The following is a 21,040-nucleotide window of genomic DNA, read 5'->3' as shown; positions in this document are numbered from 1 at the left end:
ACTCTAAAATTCATGTTAAGAACCATGGACAATGGTTGAAGGACAGAGAATGGGGGGTGCTACCGATTTCAGGTGACAACCGCAGTTTATTTACTTTATTGCATGAAATAGAGTAGTGAGGCTGGTCAATGTCTATTGCAGAAATCACATATCCGATCCAAGAATTTCTAAAATGTTAAAACTGGAATATGCAAAAATTAAGATTACGTTTTTATTTCACATTTTCTTTAAATAACAATCGCATTACACAAACACATATATTTCAAAATTAAAATAATTTTAGTTTTGACCCAAAATGAACAAAAATCAACACTGCAGCACAGGTAGATTACAAACATACCTACATGTACGGAAAAACATCTACAGATGCTTACAGAATGAAGATGGGGAACAAAAAGAAACACAAATGGAAGATCAGTTCTGCGCACATGAGGAGAAATTCACCTGAGACATAAATAAGAATCTGCCTCATCTCATTTGTTTGCAGTGGCTTCCTATCTACCATTTGCAATTTTATTTCTGCCTGAAATAAAATACAAACATAGACATCTACACCAGTATTAAAGGAAAACAAACAAACAAAACACACTGTATGAAATACAGATTTTGATGCTAGAGCATACACTGTTAAGCTGAGCAATAAACTGAACTGTGATGTTCTGCTTGTACATAACACACTGACTTCCGGAAAGGAAAAAAAAACAAACAAAACAAAAAAGATCTGAACACATCATTCCTCTGAAGGAACATCTGATATTTACAATATATACACACACTCACCTTTCACTATGTACACCTCTCATACCACATACAGTACGTTTTATTGGTCTTTGTGCTTGGATTCTTGCATTGTCATCCGCTCTACAGTTGGTCAAGTTCATAACAAGAAACAAAGTGTCCTGGACCTTCAAGGACACTGTGTGGACCTGATTTTCCATCTCAAGGTGTCTGCTTCCACTCCTCAAAAGCAAAAAAGATCAAGCAGACAGACAACAACTCCTTTAACTGTCTCATTAAATTAAAAGATTAAAATTATTGGGGGGCAAATGCAAATGAAGCCAACAATCCCTTTGAACCCCATGCAATCAGCCAATTAGTTTGTGCAGCACTTTGTGCAGTTTTCTTCTTGGGGGCTGGGAGATGGGTATACACAATGGGACAGCTGCGTAGCAGGCCAAGGCGAATCCTCTGGCCAGGGGTAGCAAGCTCTCAGCTGGCGAACTGCTGGTAGAAAGCCAGCTTGACTCGTTCAATGTGGTGACACAGTTTGATAGCTGGGCCCAACTTCAGGTCCATACACTCCTGAACAGTGGGCAGGTTAAGTAACAGCAAAGCTTGTCCATCAATCTCCTGCAAAACATGTGGGAGGGGGGGGGGGGGGGGGTCTAAGTTAGAGAATCTCATATTCATGTGAAGGAAAAACAAACAACTGTTTACATACAATTATTTTAATGAGCAGGGCAAAGGCTTAGCAAACTATTTCTTAAAACCCCCAAAAATAAAGTCACTGAGAGTGTTTCATCCTACCGGTAAAATACAAAACATAGTGGTTCCTAGTGCCAAGGAAACCTACAAAGACTGACATATTGTGACAAATCAAAGATCTTGATGCTGACTTTTTTAGCTAGTAGTCGGATCGCTGGAATCCTTTTCATCTAATGTTGGAGGATTACATACATTGAATTGAGTTTTAGTTTTGCATGCCAATGTCAGTCCTGACTTAAGTAAACACTAAACTACACACTTATGCCCTCTTGAGTTTGTATCGCACCGAGTACCCTAAAACAGTACCTTGAACCACACATACTGTACGTAGAAGACAAAAAAAGAGCGCTGACTGTTGACACTATCCCCTAAAATAACCTCATGAATATGACTGTGGCCGACTGAGCTACCTGGTCCATGAAGATGCGTGCCAGTGGAGCGCAGTCTGTCGTCCTGATGAAGCGCGCCACGTCTGTCACGCTCCACTCCAGCGGGCTGCTCTCCAAGCACAGCTTCTGGGGGGCCTCGCTGCGGGGGCTCTGTGGAGAGACAGACATTGGACATCGCACTCAGTGAGACAGCCAGCCAGCCTAGAGGTCCAGTCGGAGTGGCATTTGACCCTGTACTTCTGGATTCAAAATACTAATATAAAAATTAACATTAAAATAATAATAATAAAAAAATACATAGAGGATGTTGCTTTAAGTCTATCACTCAGCAAGTTAGTCACTGGGTCTGTCCGAAACGAAAGGCAGCTGCTTGCTGCCTCGCTGCCTTCAGCTGTCTAACGAGTCACTTGCCGTAGCAGGCATCAAGGTAGCAGCTATGGATTCGTTTTGGACAGTCTAGCAAAATAGCAACACAGAACACTGTTGCCAGGATACCATGAAGCAGAATAACCAGCTGTTGCCAATTACCAACACCTGCTCTAGAAGGTTTATCTTAGAAGGCAGCATTTTATACCAATATGTGATTCAAACATGCCACGATCTTCTATCTTAGAAGACAGGATTTTTTCTGTTTCGGACAGAGCCACTTTCTTTTTGCTACTCTAATGCCAGTCAGTTTTATATGGTGGCATGTTGAACAACTGAGAAGACAAAAATGGTGTCGGCAATTGATACAACCCCCTCCATACACCCAGCAAGTTGTAACAAGAAGTTGTAACAGAAAAGGTCCAGATGACAGGAGGTGGCTGACCTTTGGCGAGGGCGGACGGTTCTCGTCGTCAGAGTAGGAGGGAGATCGGGCTTTGCGCCGTCTGCGAGTGGGCCGTGGTGTCTCAGGAGGGGAGGGCGAGGGCGTCGGCGGCTGCGACTTCTTTTCGGAATATTCAGAGTCATCTTGCAGGTCATCCTGGTTCTCCGACCCAGAATCCTCGCTCAGGGAATCATCCTCGTCGAGATCCTCTTCCTCACTGCCCTGTGGTGTGACAGCCAAGAAAGTGAGCGTCAAAACTACTGTTTTAGTTGTGTGTATCAGCACATTAGTATCAGTACATCAACACCATGTGCACGCGCTCAGTATACAGTGCTTTTTCTTCATTTCAGATAGCTTAATAATAATAATAATAATAATAATAATAATACATTTTTATTTGTATTGCACTTTATGTTAAGTCAATCTCAAAGTGCTACAAACAAAAATATGATGCAAATAAAAAAACTGATAAAAACAGATTAAATAAATAATGCAATTTAAAACAGATACATTGAAAAAAAAAAAATCAATTAAATACATTTCACAGAAAGCCTAGTGAACAAGACTGCCACTCCAGCCTAGTAAACAAGAATTTTACTCCAGACTGTACTTCTATGGGGGGGAAAAATGTCTAGCTGTCATATGCAACATTACCTGTGGGGAACCAGCAGGTGTGTTGTCGACGGAGGCTGTCCGCCTCTTCTTGTGAACAAACAGCTGTTTCCTCCTCTTCCTCCTCCTGCCCAGCTTCTTGCTGCCTCCCTCCAGGTTGGAGTGTCCCCCGGGGGGTCTGCCCACACGCCTGCTCTTCTTCTTACCATAGTAATATGCTGCAAAGGACATCAACTAGTGTTACCTTAAACTTCTTCATTTACCACACAATATACAGTATACACACACACACACACATACAGTATGTTGAATATGTATATATACAAAACATATATAAAATGTATATACATATGTTGTAGGGGTGTGAATCTCTCATGTGAAAGACGATACGATTCGCATCTAGATACATTGTCACGATACGATTCAAAAAAAGATACATGTTAATAGCAAACGATTCGGTACGATTCAATTCGATGCGATTCGATGCAATTCGATGCGGTTCAATAATCAAAAGCATTCTGAAAGTTATTTTTCATTGTGCACATTCACTTTACAATTGTGCACATTTTACATGATCAAGTTAATGGTTATCAATAGGACAAACAACTTGATGTATGAACATGACAAAACATTTTATTGTGAAAAGGTGAGGTTTTTCATATAATATTTTAGTAATGGCACACACTGAGGACACCATAAAGAAATAAACAGAAGAAACACATATCTCTGTATATGTTGCATAAAAAAAATAAAGACCAAAGAGGTGTCGTTACAAAAGAAAATAAAGCAGTGCTTTGCCCTTGGCCTTTTCTCATGTAAAAGAATAAATGATTCTCTGCTTATCTCCCTCAACAATGGAATTCTCTTCTCTGATTGGCTGATGGGGTGGCCATTAACTTCGTATAACCTGCTACCTTTGAAGTCGTTCCCGTATCACCCTTGAATATTAATTCGCCAAACTTGTTGCGAAGTTTAAATGAACTGTCACGTTGCATCCAAGCTGAAATACAGACGTGCAGAACCATAGTAACATTGTAGCATATGACGGAGGTGGATTGTAGCTAGTTGGATGCCATGTAGGCTATAAAAGTAGCGATCTTTCAAAGTTAAAGTTAATCAGAATCCTGGGATATGCCCGCTTGACAACGGGAGAGATAGAACCAGAGCCATATAAAGAGACCTTCTCTTTTGAAAAAGCCAAACGACTTCCAAACTTTGGATTTAAGTTTCGCCGGCGCGTTGAATATGGGTTCGGAGTTGTCAGAAATCTTTTCTGAGGAAGACTAGCATCTCATTCCTTCAGGCACGTCCAGGGCACGTTTCGTTGGAATGGATAGACGAACGTGATAGGCTATGCCATCTTTGACCAATGAGAGGCTGTCATTGTTCTCAAATCAAAATTGGGATGCACAGCCACGCACCAGGCCAGGAAATCGAGTATTTCATAAGAGACGGTCAAGTCAGAAACGTTTGCGAATGTGAACCGATTTGTTTCTTTTAAATCGAAACAATAACCGATTCATGTCATGAAAAATTCGAAACGAGGCTTGATGCATCGATGTAGTCGTCTTTTACAGGTTAAAAACGAATATCGATATGTATCGGTTATTTTTTACACCCCTAATATGTTGACCATAAATTGATCCTTTGAAAATGGCCACATACTGTATTTGGTCTTAGTGAGCACAGAACAATTCTCAGAGCAGCGTTCCAGAACCATCCGTGGGCCAAACAGGTTGGGGCAGCACTCCAGCTTGATGCACGTCTTCCTGCAGAACTCAGCCACCCGGTCGGCGGTGCGGACAATCTCCACTGTGGCTCTGTAAGTCTTGCCCTTATACCTGCGGGCCAGACAAACAACTACTGGTTAGAAATGTCACAGTCAATTTAGCATGGAAAACAACCACACCACACTCCACACCCAACTGGCTTTTTGTCTTGTGATATTTCGATGCAACTGTTCAGTTCGGTTGTTGGCTCTTTTCAGGGCAAGGAATTAAAGTCATGGCAGACAGCTGAAGAGCTGCATTGTCAGGATGTGGCGTCACTGGCACGAAGGTGCAAGGCCGAGGTGAATGGCTGGCGAGGCCAGGCGAGGCTGGGTCTGAAATGAATAAATGGATGCAATCTTACTTGGCCTTTAGAGTCTCGCCGTGACCGTTCCAGCGGCCCTCCTGGTCCAGTTGCAGTTCTCTCAGCACGCGACTTGGCTTGTAGCCCGAGTTTATCAGCAGAGTCAACACCTGAAAGGTGAGCATAGGAGAGGTGAGCATAGGGAATGGAAAAGAAAACCAGGGCAGGATGGAAACAAAAATTAAAGCACACGTGTGAAAGACAGTAAAACAACAACGTCCCATTGCAGGCTTGCAGAACTCACCTCCTTCAGCACCAGAACACAGTTCCCCGGCCCGACACATTGGGGAAGTTCCGCAATGCGCCCCTTGTTGAGGTATGGCCCAGAGAAGCAGCGATGGTTGAAGTAGATCTTCGGACAACAGTATTTCCCATTGGCTTGTCCAGCTGTGGTTCACACAAAGCACAAATGCACACATACTTAATCAACCCTATCTCAAAATATGTCAAGCGCAGGAGCTCAAGTGAGGCCTGAAAACGAAACATTTATAAGCAGTTACAGGGTATAGAAATCCTGAAGTGAAATTCAATACCTTTTAATACCTTTTTGAAAACCCTCTCAAAAAAATGTAAAACCTCAACACCACAGTGATTTTTAATTGCCATGTAATGTGTCAGCAGTGTGATTAACCTAAACATCTGACCTCACTTCACTGTCGAGTGACATGACTGATCTGGCTTGTAATAATACTTTTAAATCACAGATAATGTTAGCTTTACTATCCACCAATTTGTTTCTTTGGACCAGCTCACCTGGGCTACACAGGCTTTCCTGAATTACCAGAACGTTGCAAGTGATTACTTAACATAACCTCTATGTAGATATCCTGAAGAATGAGAGAGTCTGTGAGGATTTGATGCACTTCACTTAGTTGCAGACTCAAAAACAAAACAATTTCAAGACAACTTTCTGTGTTGTGCCTTAACAAGTTGAATGAAAGTTATTACTTTGAGATATTAGGCTATCCTACTGATCAAGTAAAGATCTTGCGGTGGAGCCAAGTCTAGGAGCGGCGATTTGGATATTCATTGTTTTAAATGTAATACTTCGTAAAATCATGATTACTACATTGTAATACTTTTTAATGGCCATCATTTGAGCTAAGTTGATTTACTACCTTTAAATGCTTTTTAAAACCCTGCGGACACACTGCGGAGTTATATAAAATTATCTTCTCAATTTTCAAATCCTGAAAGGGCTTGGCCCAACACTGCCTTTAGGCGTATTGCCAGGGAACATTAAGGCCCTGCAAGCATGAACAAAAGCGGAATGTTGTGGTACTATTTACTTATGAAAATGGGAGGCCACTCACCGGAGTCTGACTGCATGTTCACCTGCTGCTTGAGGGCATCAGGAAAGGAGTCTCTGGCTGGGACTCTAGGAGAGCAGACTCAGAATGAGATACTAGAGCAGGTGCAATTAAATATGGAGCCATTTTATACATCATGGGAAACAAAAACAATGATACAAAGCACGAACATTATGGTTATGATAACACACATACACACACACAATCCAACATCTACTGCTGTGCTGAATTATGATTGCTCCTACTGCAACCGTCCCCAAATTCACACACAGTCTTAAGAGCATGTGCTGCTCATTAAATAAAAAAAAAACCTAAAAGAAAACTCGCATTGAGCAAAGCTGTTCATTATACAGCAGATTCATTTCTGGCATTTTCCCCAAGGGGCTTTTTACAGAAGATGCAAGAAAAGTCTCTCTCTCTCTCTCTCTCTCTCTCTCTCTTACACACAGACACACACACACAGACACACACACAGACACACACACACAGACACACACACACAGACACACACACACACACACACACACACACACACACACACACACACACTTCCCCATGGTACCACGTACTGTTTCTCAGGCTGCACCACAGCAATTTTCTTCTGCTTCTCCACTGTAATAAAAAGATAAAGAGCACATTAATAAAACATTCATCATTGACATTTCGGAACACCTCTGACGCCTGCTCATAAACCCTGACAACTGCTTGTGCTATACACTGTTATTATATCCATTTATATTTTCCCTTCCATTTACTTCTGTAGCTAATTACAACAGGTACAATCACAAATTCAAATTCAATTCGACCACTTAGAAATGTATGTGTGTGTGTGTGTGTGTGTGTGTGACATTATGTGTATTCAACACTAACCCCGAGGCTTGCGTGGGAACTGGAGTGGGTAACCATTTGTTTCACACCAACTGACTGGGAAAAGGTCCATAGAGTCCACATGGGCAATCACCTCTGGGACTGGTTGCTTGAGCCCTGCAGCAAAGAGACAACAGACAAACGCACACAAAGTGGCTCAGTATCACAGTCATGGATATGACATTTTGCCAGTAGGGGATGAGAAAGGTGGTTTACCAGATGCAAAATTCACCCTCACCTTCCAGTCGGAGCCAGATATGGTGACCTTTGACCTTGGTGACAGTTGCCACGTGGATATTTTCAGGACAGAGGGGATTCACTGCCTCCAGCATCATGGCCTCTTTGAAACACTGATCAGACGGCTCCTGAGGGGATAGATAGCAGAGGCCATGAGGACCACTGTCACCACGCAAATACAGTAGATAAAGGTCTAATGGTAATGCTGACTATGTAAAGGCTGTCTAAATAACCAAGTGTGTGTGTGTGCGTGAGTCTGTGTGTGTGTGTGTGTGTGTGTGTGTGTGTGTGTGTCTGTGTCTGCGTTACTCACAGGTGGGAAACATTGTTGGGGAGCAGCCTCTGCTTCATGCTGCTTAAGATAGTCAGCCCAATCAAAGTCCTGCCCCTGGAAACCTGGAGACCGACCACATTAAATATGACCATCAGTGGGGACAACACTATAACAGAGGTCTAAAGAGATGTCCACATGTTTAATTCATGTGCAATCTAACACATCAAAACATACATGTATTATGGCCACCTTTTAAAAACATTTAACTAAAAGACTAAACTTATTTTCAACAGGCAACAGGAAATCTACACGTACATTAATTTAAACGCCAACCAAAGTTCAATCCATACCAAAAATCTTAACTAAACTCTCTGGGAATAAGACCTAGACCTTGGATCTATCATCAGCGTGTGTCAGAGGCGTTGAAATGCGCCAAGAGTACACGTGAGCACGGAGCAGAGCCATGGAGGCTGAGGGGAGTGAGGCGTGAGTACGCACCAAGAGGGGGGCTCAGGCTCACGCCGTTCTTCAGGCTCCACTGGGCGGGGAAGATGCCCGGGCTGTCCCTGTGGCAGAGGAACACCCGGCTCTTGGCGTCTTCACGCAGGTCATCTAACTCTACGAGGAAGTATTGCTCTCCGAACACCTGGGGACAGTCCAGACAGGGCACAGACAATGAGGAACTTCACATGGTTTTCAAACTACACTATTTATAATCTTGTTCTCGGAGCAAACTATCCCTTAAAATCACTTGCCTTAACCCAAGTTCACAATTCATAATTCCTCACTAGAATGTACATTTGCTCATATGACCAGAATTCTGGGGAATAGCAGTTAGCATTATTAGCACGCTGCACAAATTTGTTCAAAACTGTTGCATTCAAATTGACTGCTAAATTCTTATAATCTTATTCCCAATGTAAATGCAAAAATGTCCCAATGTGCAAAAGTATCACTTTGTGTCACATGGGGAAACTGAACAGTGCAACCAGCAGACTATCATGAAGTAGCCCATTCAACTACTTTGTTTACAGTATTTGCAGGCTTCAACCAGTGCTGCTGACAGTTGAAGCAGCAAGACACAGAGAGGTAGCAAGATCTGTTGGAAACTAATGTAGCTAATAGTCACAACACCTAGGCTATGATATCTGCATAATGTGTGCTGTCATGAAGAAATAATCAGACATACAGTATGTTATATTTCTATATCAGTATACAACATATCATAGGCTACAGACACCTTAACCAACATGTTTCCTGTGCAAAACACTGACTGCTGCTTATTCAACTAAAAACAAGACGTGAGAAAATAGCATTGTGAACTTAAAATCGTTAATCACATTGAATTGTGAGTTGAGCATATCGCTTCATCCCTAATTGGAGATGTCAGTGAGGTAAAGGATAAGGTCAAAGGTCACATGGTGGTGTGCAAGCAGGCTACCTTCTTGACTGTGGCAGGACTGATAGTGAATGGAGCTGCAGGGTCTACTGCCTCCAGTTTCATTCCCTCAGTGAAACTGTGTGAGTTGATGGCTGGCCGGTCCTTCATAGAGAGACAAAGCAAGCGTGAGCACACACACACACACACACACACACACACACACACACACACACACACACATAATCATTATGGCCTTGGTCACAGACATGCAAAGATTAAAGATAAAAAAAAAAAATATGCTAGTCACCACACTGCTTTGCATTGTTTTTATCTACTTTAAGGTCATTGCTACCATTACACAAATCACCATGATTAGAAAGACTATTCTTACCCAAATTATCAGGGTACATTTGCAGAACTGGTCTTGTACAAGGGCAAAAAGTTTCCACTTTGTTTTAAACTGAAATAGCACTTTATTTCTAAATTTACCCTCGGGGCTATATAAAACACTGTCAATCAAAAAGAGCAACTGTATTAATGGCCCGTGCCATTTGCATGACACAACAGGTGGCAATCATGTAAAAAGATCACTCTCTAGAAATAACACTCTTCTGCTGTACCATTTTGCCCATGACTGTTCTCTGCGGTGACCTGTAGAGCACTTTCCTCACAACATGCTAATTTAAGAAAAGTGGTCTGATGAATTCAGAGCATTCTGCATCTGAACTCTTCACATGTACCGGTAGGCTATACATCTCATCCTACGCTAATTCAGCGATATGTATTTATAGCACAGCTATAGACTAACTGACAAGGTTAAAGGAAGTAATATTTTCCAGTCTTGGCTGGCAGCAGAACAAACGCTACAGAAGAGGATGGGTAAAATAAAATACTTGATTTCTAAATATCTGTGTCTGAGCAATGGCAAAATGATCTACAGGCAAATATAATCAGAAGAGAGCTCATACTGAGGTAATGACTACAGCATAATGTTCCTTCGTCATTTGTATTTTTAAAGAACTCGTCTTGTTAATATTAACACAGTCAAAGGATGTGATCTATACAACTGCAGTGCATACACAGTATTTTTTAAATAATTACACAGGATGGGCAAGACCGAACTACCTCCTCCTTCTCCACGGAGTACTAGGCACACAATACAAGACCCATGAGTGGGGGTGGGTGCATTCAAGAAGCTTTTAAAAAGGCATTATGTTAGCCAAAGCTAACCTTCTGGAACTCCTCCGTGATAGTGGAGTCCTGGGGCAAAGAGCTGATTGTTTGTCTGACCTTGTCCCACTCTTCCTCAGTGCGCAGTGGGAGCAGTGCTGAAAACACACACACACACACACACACACAGAGTTTGTTTTCTTTTTTAAAGACTCCAGTTTAACCCATTCAATATTTACCCAGCTAATCACAGATCACAGCACCTTTGGACTGTGGACCCTACCCCTGGCCCATCCAGCACGTGACGTGAAGTGATGTGATTTGGTGCGGACGGAGCGAGTGACCACTCACCAGCCGGGGGTCTGAGTGTGCAGCCGGTGTCCTGGGCCCACCCGGGCAGATGGAGCAGGGGGCTCAGGTAGAAGAGCCACAGGGTGGCGGTGGCGTCGGGGAGCGCCTCGGCGCCGTGGTAGCGAAGCCGCAGCCGGCCGCCCACGTTGTCCTCGATGACGACGGCCCAGGCGACCGCTGCGTCCCGGCTGTCCTGCAGCTCCAGGCTGGTGCCGGACGCCAAGAGGTCCAGTGGGCTCAGCACGTGCTGCGCCTACAGTCAACAAATTCAGAAGTTTTTCAAATAGACTCAAGCTTCTGAAACTCAGCTCAACAGTCATTATTTTCACGTACATTTTTGTAAAAATATGTAAAACATCTTAGTGAGAGTATTAGGCTGCTGGCTGATCATGGAAAAAATCATAATCGTGAATATATTGGTCAAAATTGTGATCAACACACATTCGTAACAGCACATAACCTATTGCAGGTGCATTACATTGTGATTACATACTGTGAAGTTTGGAATATTCAGGCATTTTGGATTAAATCCAGAGACATGTTGGTCGATGAGCTGATAAAAGCGCCCTTTTCTTTAGAATTGTACTTGTGTCATGTTTGTAGGCTTGTCTACATCTCTGCTTGCTTATCTGCACTAATTGGCTGTCCGTCACAGCACATTAGCAGCTTCTCTCTCTCTCCTCTCCTAGACATCTTTTCATTAGTTATCTGTTCTTGGCTGTCTGCTTCAGCAGCCAGTGAGGCACTGGTGAAAACCACTGGTTGATGGCTGAATGGCTAATGTTTAACACTGGCTATGGCATTCAGTTTTCCCACAAGTTTCCACCTTTAAATGCAACCAAGGTTTTCTCCTCTGGGTCTTGCTAAATATGTTTCATAATCCATTGGGATTATCAGTGTTAATGATCTCTAATAATAACATTCGTGTTTGCCTGATGATATTCATTTGCACTAATAGAAGTAATAGTAATTGACAAGCTATAACATGCTGATTAAAAAAAACAAAAAAAACGGTGGTTTTACTTGAATGCGCTAGTTACAATTTTGGTGTGGTTCCTGATGCTAACTATTAGTGAAAAGACTGTACAAGTACACTCACACTCACACACACACACACACCCCAAAACTTCTTGAGTGGCCTCTGCACAGAGGGAACAGGCTGTTGACTGCAGGCTTAAAAGAAGCAGCGTGAATCAGAAATCAGTGAATCAGTAAGAGTTGGAATTTATCTGTTTTTGACACTATTTCTAAACGGAATGTGGCAAAATGATATTTGTTTTTTCTTGATTATACTGTTTTTGTGATCATTTGGATAACATTCGATTAATTGCACAACCCTAATATGAGAGACCAATAATTCCTGAATTTGACCTTTGACCTTCTTGTGCATGTATCACTACGAGCAAAACCTCCAGATCATAATACTACTTCAATATTACAATTCCATATTTTCCACACCTGCTCAAGCACCCCATTTCCATCAAAAGTATGAGAGCAGCATGAAAAGGAATGTGTGGATGACTTACCCCTTCCAGCAGGTGTGCAGGGGCGCTGCAGCTGTCTGAGAGGGCTTTCTCCAGCAGGGCTTCCCAGTCAGGGTGCTTCTCCCGCACACCTACCAACACACAGAGTTCAAAGGTCATATCAGCTACCCCACCATCAGAGCCAAGAAAATCTGATAACTACTGTTGACATTGTTCAAAGGGGGGCAACAAAGGTTGGGAGAAAGGCAATCTTGCGAATAACTCACAATTCTGCCTGAATTAAATAATTTGACTTTTTGGAACACATTTAAATTCAAAATTTAGGAGCAATGTTCATTTAATATACTGCATATATATATATTGTATTGTATCCTTGAGATACAATACAAATGTATGTTATCAACGTGATAGTTTCAATACAATAAAGTAAACATACTAATAAAGAAAACAAACATACCAATCTGACGCAACTAAAATAACACTCTAAATTTAATTGGCTTAAAATAGACATTCATTGTCAATGCATGAAACAACAACATATTAAAATACTTCTGCAGCCATAATTTGAATACATTCTCTGATGTTAGAGATTATGCAAAGCAGAAACAATGCTTATTCAAAGAAGAATAGAGAAACTCTAAAGTGCAGACGACCATTTGAGAATTGAACCCAGCCAATTGAAAAAGTTAGGACACTTCTAATGTATCTACAGTAATTTTAACAGATTCCTTTTTAAGGAACAGACTCTTACTGCTTACTACTACTTAAAAACAAATACTTTTGTACTAGCGCTTTTTTCTTTTTTCTACATTCTAGCTATTAAATATTCATTTTCATCAATGCCAATGCTAAAACATTCATACGTCTCCACTTTCATACCTAATGCTAATAATTAGAACACTACGCATCAAAGATATACATACCCAATTTTCAGCTATTAAAAAACATAAACAAACAAACAAACAAACAAACAAAGTGCTCAATCGTTCCCCACTCACCCTCTGGGGGTCTCACTGGGTGCCCCTGTTGACGGCTCCAGCCCAGCGGGTGAAGGTTGGCCGTCATGATGTCGCACCAGAAGTCGGCGCGCCGGTCGTCCTGGTAACCCTCGTAGCGCAGGAGCAGCAGCTGTCCACAGGTGGTGATGATGGTGGCCACCCAGTGCGCCCCGTCTGCCTCGCCCCGAACGCTGACCTCTAGCTTCATGCCAGGGGCCAGTCCTGTCTGAAGACCCTGGTCCACCTGCACAACGGGGGCAGAGGAAGAGTCATTTAGCAAAGACTAAGGACTGCTAGTTGCTCATCATAGTTAAGTGTCTTTGTGGGTCTTGAAAAGCGCTATACAAATTTAAAATGTATCATCATCCTGCCCCTGAGGAGCCCTATATACGAGGGGGAAACCAAGTGAAAAAACATTATGTACTGAATTGAAGCATACAGTAATTTCCCGCATATAAGCCGCATTGTGTATAAGCGGCAGGACAGTGTTCTATGCAAGTTAAAAGAAACAAAACCATATTAACACCATAATAACTGCCCCCCTGTATTAACCTCATAGCTGAAGAATTTCTGCAAAATCAATGTATAAGCCGTGGCTAATAGTCGGGAAATTACAGTAACATTTTATACAAATTTGCAGATCGATTTTCAGGTGTTACTACCGTTCTATCTTTAAGTCTACACTAAATACAACCCTCTTTTGTGCATTTTGTGCTAATAAGTTAGGAAGACCTTAGACCTCATGTTTGTGAAACCTTTCCAACTCTTTGTGCTAACTCCATTTCATTGATCACTGGTCCAGCCTACTCACATTAATCAGGGAATCTTAATCCTACTTCCTACTTTGTCTAACCATTACAAACTGATAATAAACCACAGTCAGGAAAAAATGACTATCTTTCCAATCACAGATGATTATACAGTATATGACAATAGGCCTATCTTTGCTTTGCCTAAATGCACACATTCTTTCAGTGATAAGATTTGGTTGATTCTGATTAAATGACCATGTTACTTATTTTCTTTGGGTGTCTTCATATCCCACTTTCTTTCCTTACTCTATGCTGGGTTCGTGAGAAGGTCCTCTCCGTTCTACACCTGGGTTGCTGTCCACTATATGTGGGACAATCTCGATTCATAAAATCTAACTTCTCATACTGTCCATGTCATACTTTTCTCCTGTACATTGATTTCGTTTTTAACAAATGCCACATAAACACATTTAAACAATTTCAAAGAGTGACCAGTATTTCAGTGGTCATTTTATGAAGAAAGTCATTAATATTCACTAGTGAACACTTATAGAGGCTTCCTACGTGTAGCGAGGAGTATTCACTTTGACAGGAATTTGGCATGAAGTGGCCTGTTGATTTACAATCCTCAATGGAGTTTTTCCCCCTTAATTTTGTTGTATTAAAATGATGGCTTGACTTCAAACATGATGGCAAACATTCAACTGTACCACAGCCTTTAATCAATTTCTACTGGCATCTCTCCCTGTTCTCTGAAATATTCAACTAACTTCCTCTTCTCTCTACGGAAATTCTATTCAGCCTGTTTGAAAATACAGCATCAATTTAAATTACCTGAGGGACAAAAACCTCCAGGACTTGGAGGAAGCCACAGTTGTACAATGTAATTTTAATTTATTTGCTGTAACTGGCTCTAATACAAGCATATCTATGTGGGGTAATGCTAATGGATAATCATAACGCTAAACTGTATAGACTGCTTGATCTCTGCTCATATGAACATGTTAACAATAAATTATCTATTAATCGTCATTCACAGGAGCTGCTTTTAAAGTGTTTAAATAACACATTCATGTATTATTAGCATTATACTGGACATTCATTACTAAGATGAAGATCCATTCAGGCTCTCCTTCAATTTTGTCAGTTTAAATCATGTTGTCCATCTAAAATTGTAGAAAATATGTTGGGCTAATTTCATGGTTTATTTTGGACATTTTACTTCTCAACATTCAGTATACACCAAATTGCAGAATAAGGTATACTGTGCCGATTATGTGAGGCTTTGTGGCTACCGGGTCTTTTTTGGGGACCAATTTTATGCTTTCCTTTAGAAATGGGCTTAAAGGGTCCACAATTTTGGACATCCTAAAGAGAATCTGTACTAATTGTGATACTTCTATCCACCACATAACAATCGGGCACCTTTTTTGAGGAGAATTCCTCCTACTAATGTGTTTTCGGGATTTTTTTCTTTTCTTTTTTTAAAAAATGTACTGCATGCATGACGACAATAGTCATGAATTTCATTGTTGAAACAAGCTTTTTTTTTTTTTTACGCAAATGACAAGAACACTGACTGGTATCCACAGCAACAATCACTGTGCAACCAAATGAAGCAGAAAGTTAACACAGAAACATTGTAGTCTACATATTCTACTCCCTCTCCCTTCTAGCATTTGCTTATGAGCTCATCAGATGATTACATGGTCCTTGATTAACGCTAATAACGCATGTTGGTCTCCAGTGGTGAGAAACGTCTGATTAGGCAGAGAGGATCTAACCACTCTGACTACAGATGATCTATTTTGGGGCTACAATAGCAAGCTTGCTGCTTATTTAGTAATAATGAAAGAACACTGTGGTTAGCCAGGACATGTAAAACACTGCAGGGTGACAGTGTAGTGTGAGGCACTGCATTTCAGAAGGACTGTTACAGACATGTTCTATTGTCTCAGCAGTGGCAGAAAAGTCCTTTCCCCAACACATCACTAAACTGGAGGGAAATGCAGCGTGTGGGGGTGCATATAATCCACAGGGATCAAGGAGCTCAAGAGCATGAATGACAAAAAGGAATTTTACCTATGAATAGAAACAAGGTGCATGCAAAGGTTCTCGTTTGATTATCAAATGTTACCGGACAAAGTTACAAAAAATAATGTGTTTTTCAGGAAAGTAACAGATAGCTAGCAGGACATATTTTCCTTTAGATTTACAAACAAAATACTAAATATGCTTATGTCTATAGCATGTTTAATATATTTAAACTTTCTATTCTGAATAATAACAGTCAAATAATGGTCTTTCTTGCCCACACACAGCTCGTCTACTTGTGCAGGCCTACTGACTATACTCACATGTTTGAACGCATGATGAGGGACTGACAAGGTGCTATTCTCCTCCAGGTATTCATCCCAGTTGAAGTCACACACATCCTGACCAGAGTCACCATCTGTGAGAGATTGCAGGAAATGAGGTCATTTTATTCTTGGCAGAAAGCATAATGGATGGATGATTGTCCTGCCGCTCCATTGGAGTGCAGTAACTACACCTACTTAAGAGCGATTACACGGAACACTCAAACACACAACCAAACCCAAAAATGCCCTGCTCCATCAACAGTGGTTCCAACAAAGAACAGTGAAAGATGTTGCAGTGGCTAAACTCACCAGACTCCAGTGGCTCATGGCTCATGTTGGCTCCCCCTACAGACGGTCTCACAGCTGTTGCAGACATGGGGGGAGGGCATATCAATGAGGTTAAAATTGAATATGAACAAAGAGAGACTTTATACCATCTCCAAAAGTCTATGTTAAAAATGTCTAAAAACCTGTGGGAACAGAAATCCTGCTCATATCACTAGACTACCTTGGTGATGCATTATGTTGACAAAATAAGCTTAGTCAATATAGCCAAATCCAAAAACTTCATATCCAACATTGCACAAGTTAACAAAGTGGAGAAAAAGATCAAAACCTCAGTATACAGAGAGGGATATCCAGTGATGATCTGAGAAAGGGGTGGGCACTTGCCTCATTTGTGTGTGTGTGTGTGTGTGTGTGTGTGTGTGTGCGCGCGTGCATTTTAAATAGATAGAGCAGAGGGAAAGTTCTTCACATAGGCTCTGACCATTTACAAATTAAATGGTGACAACAGCAGGTCTGTTCTCTGATCTTAAAAATGAAATAATAAAAAGTAATCAGCTTCCATGACAATCCTCTTGAAACTTACGATACGAGTGCAACTATGTCTACTTAATATGCAAGATATCTAATACGTAAAATATTGTTTTAGAAAACTTTAAAATGATTAATAAAATCTAATCATATTAATAATAACAACCATAACCAGCATAGCTTTCTCCTGAACTGGTCAGGAGAAAGCTATGAAACTGATCAGATTTTTTCACAAGAGCAAAATAGCAATAATAAAAAGTTTTGATTTTAATGAACATCTGCTTCATCCCACATAGGCCTACATTTTTAAAAATCTAATTCAAATGAAACACAAGGGTTCATATTGGAGAAAATTCTTGTTCCCCATATATTTATGTGCAAAGAACAATGCGAGTCAGCTACAGACATAGATGTGTGATCTGTCATGTTTTTTTTAAAGAGATGCGCTGGCTTCAATGATGATCTATTCAGACAGTTGAGCTGTCAACCAGTCTTTGTTGAGCCTTGACGTCTCTATTAAAACGGAGAGCGGAGTGGGACGGCTGGTGTGTGACAGCCCCTTGGTGTCCTCGACCCTAGAGCTGGGCTGGGATCAGCTCATTCAACCTCCCCAGACCCCTCAGCCTCCAACTCACCCCTCCCGAAAAACCCCACAACTATGTCAGGATCAGGAGAGACAGCCAGCATGGAGAGGCACATTGTGCTAGAGGTCACACTTGCTTCCAAAAGGCAAGACAATGAAAATAGCAGTATGGCCAGTTAAATAGGGACCTGTCCATCAGATGTTGCTGTTAATTACAATAAATAACGTGGGGCACATAAGTGATACACCAGTTCAGTCTGTGATTCATTGTAAAAACAAAAACGGTTTGTCAAATTCAGCAAACTACTCCTAGGGACCCTGTCCGTTCAGAATTGGCTTCAGTTTTTATATGTAATCCTGGATCGGTGCATTTGATGCATGGAGGCTCGGACCGAACCATTTAATTTAAGCCAAGTCGCATGTGTTTCGGGAGCACAGAATGGAGGGGAGCCGGTTGATTGTCTGTTGAGCGCTTTAATACCAACCTTTCGCGCACTGCATCTTTAATAAATACAACACCCTCCCCCCGAACATGCAGAAACATACCACCACTGTCAGTGACAACCCACACCTGTCCAACGATGCAAGTACAAAATAAATCTTGCGTCTGCTCTTTCATTCAAAGTGCGAGCTTCACCAAATCGGGGAGACCATCCATGTTCTTCATACAGAGAGCAGACATTCACGTTCAATATGACTTGATATATTAGGTCAAGTGCTCAAATATTACATTAACATCATACACGGCTCCCGGTATAACATAACAGGTATAACGGGTACACCTAGAGCTTACACGCAAACAAGATTGGGAAGTTCGGAGGTAGCCTCCATCAACACAAAATATGCGCAGAGTAGGCTACCGACGTCAACTGCTGTAGTGACAGTCAGCCTATGCAATTATGCTTCCAACTAGTAACTAAAAACAAATGTACACAAATTGTCTGGTTAGGTTAAAGTTTAGGCATAACTGGCCAACTTTTAAAACGATAAAGTTTTTCTGCTTTCCACTTTTAAAATGTTAAAATCCATTCAAATCCCCCTCTCCAACATGCCAACACATTTGGACTATTTCAAGTGGTCTAGATAGCCCAGCTATTTGCACGTACTCAACCCATTTGAATTTAAAATAAACCACTGCAATGTCAAGAGACTAGCTGCCATTTATTTATTGCTCATGCACAATGGAAGTAACACTGCTGACTAACACCAAGATAGCCTAATGCAAGTTATATAACTTGGGGAGTTGGTGCACACTGTAGGCTTTGTGTATGTCCGTTAAACAGTGAATGTCGAAATAAAGACAGCGAGTTAACGTTAATTGAGAAGTTTGATCAGACCTTTGACTGAAACTGAAATAAAAAACAACTTCGGACTCGTCGGAAAGGACTTGGCGTTATGCAATAACGTTACATCCTAACATCACTGCAATGTCAAAATGTGGAGCTGCACATATTAGATATGTTATTAAGACAGTTATGAGTATTTTATAAAGACATGGTTGTAGGTGGATTCCGATCCAATAAAAACGCAATGTTCGGCTACACGCTAGCAAGATATTAAGCCCACAGCATTTCAGACATTCGCGCCGATTATCCAACTTTCATGCCGGAAGATAAAGGGGAGAGGAAGATATTGAATGTTCAATAAACAATTTTGAAATTTATATTGTTTATCAAAATGCAACATAGCTGCACACCACTCACTCCAGTGCGGCTGAATCGGCACATGCTAAAAACGCCTGTAACCAAGTCAAGTTACGGAAACGTCATAGCTTGAGCAATATAGCTAGCAAGCAATAAGGGCGCTTGCACTCAACCGAGCCCAAGTCATCTTTTTTGGAGACGGGAAAAAAGATGCAGACAACACTAAATGGTTTGCTACTGCCTTTTGTCGTAAGTTCATATATTACAACATGTAAATATTTGGTAACCAAATGCGTATCTTACCAGTAAGGAGTTTTTCAAGTCGGTTTTAGATGCAGTATCTTTTTCCGCCTAGCCGTTCACGACCTCATTCCAATATGGCACAAACTGCCACTGCGCATGTTCTGCCGCCTAGCTTCACATCCACGTTCTAAGCCCGGGTAGCAGATATTGTCGGCTTTCAGCGAATAAAAAAGACTTGTCACGTCAATGGAAAAATCAGGAATTCTATATCTAAATAGTTGTATTACATCAGAAAGAATTTGCAACATTCTTAAAGCAGCTACATAAATTGTCATGATGCATTGAAACTGATTAGGTTGTCGTCTATTTTTAGATATTTTAAGGTTGCCAATTAAATCCAACTCCTAATCGTTGAAAGAACCTGTTTGGTCACTGCTTTAACAGAGTCTTCTCTTTATTGAATGCATTATACATAGCCTAAGTTAGATACCGGACTTGAAAATAAGGGGAAAGCTATCCAGTTAATCGGTTGAAATATCAAACTATGTTTTCTTCTCCCTTTGTCCGATGCCATTATGACTGCCATAAATGCTTAATCTATTAGGCTACAACTAAAGCCTGTGCAGAATTGCACCGCAGTGTTGGAAGCATCGCCAAGTATGATCAGTAGCCTACATCAATTATTTTACCCAGTTCCCCAGAAACACCAAATACACCAGTCGACGAATCACATATGTCTGTCAGTGTAACTATTGGAAAGAAATTGGCTACTGAAGGTAGGGCTGTAGCCTAGAGATTATTGTGGTGACATAGCTTTTTCAACGCCTTTTCCTGTGCATTCTGCAACCTTCGACTCAGTTCAACTCGGTCACATATTTCAGGCATAGCTGTGTTGTGTTCTGTGTCCCATAGAATATGCAGTTGAAATATTGTGTGTTCCTTAAACAATGACCATGTGGGATAGCCAAAGATAGGCTACCCCGTCAGTTAGGAGTTGAACTCCACGATGTCGCGGACAACGGATGTAATCGTAGCTAACTGTTATCCCATCATAAATGTAAAAAGGTCGTGTTGTAGACCGGAGAGTTTGACACGACGAGGATTTTCACAGGCTACACTAATACCCATTTTGCATCCGCTG

The 21,040-nt window shown here is 41.2% G+C and overlaps 1 protein-coding gene across 1 annotated transcript; it reads right to left on the bottom strand.

Moving 5' to 3' along the window:
* Positions 1-197: 197 nt before the first annotated feature.
* On the bottom strand, positions 198-20,048 carry sfmbt1 (Scm like with four mbt domains 1). Its single transcript, XM_062545913.1, has 21 exons — positions 19,960-20,048; positions 16,924-16,977; positions 16,612-16,706; positions 13,503-13,746; positions 12,547-12,635; positions 11,021-11,273; positions 10,730-10,827; positions 9,560-9,661; positions 8,617-8,764; positions 8,158-8,240; positions 7,846-7,972; positions 7,611-7,724; positions 7,310-7,352; positions 6,744-6,808; positions 5,675-5,817; positions 5,431-5,540; positions 4,963-5,138; positions 3,340-3,515; positions 2,686-2,907; positions 1,896-2,024; positions 198-1,350 (listed from the first exon to the last, which is right to left on the bottom strand). Exons 2-21 carry the CDS (start codon positions 16,946-16,948, stop codon positions 1,210-1,212), a joined length of 2,583 nt encoding a protein of 860 aa, XP_062401897.1. The 5' UTR covers positions 16,949-16,977; positions 19,960-20,048; the 3' UTR covers positions 198-1,209.
* Between the last annotated feature and the right edge of the window lie 992 nt (positions 20,049-21,040).

The sequence above is a fragment of the Sardina pilchardus genome, chromosome 9 (genome assembly GCF_963854185.1).
Source record: "Sardina pilchardus chromosome 9, fSarPil1.1, whole genome shotgun sequence".
Classification (NCBI taxonomy): domain Eukaryota; kingdom Metazoa; phylum Chordata; class Actinopteri; order Clupeiformes; family Clupeidae; genus Sardina; species Sardina pilchardus.
This window is presented reverse-complemented; position numbering and strand designations above follow the sequence as displayed.

Coding starts and splice junctions, on each gene's coding strand:
- sfmbt1 (XM_062545913.1), bottom strand. CDS start 16,948: ATGAGCCATGAGCCACTGGAGTCTG. Junction 11,274..12,546: donor CTGCACACCTGCTGGAAGGG/GTAAGTCATCCA, acceptor TGTTGACTGTAG/GCGCAGCACGTGCTGAGCCC. Junction 10,828..11,020: donor CACACTCAGACCCCCGGCTG/GTGAGTGGTCAC, acceptor GTGTGTTTTCAG/CACTGCTCCCACTGCGCACT.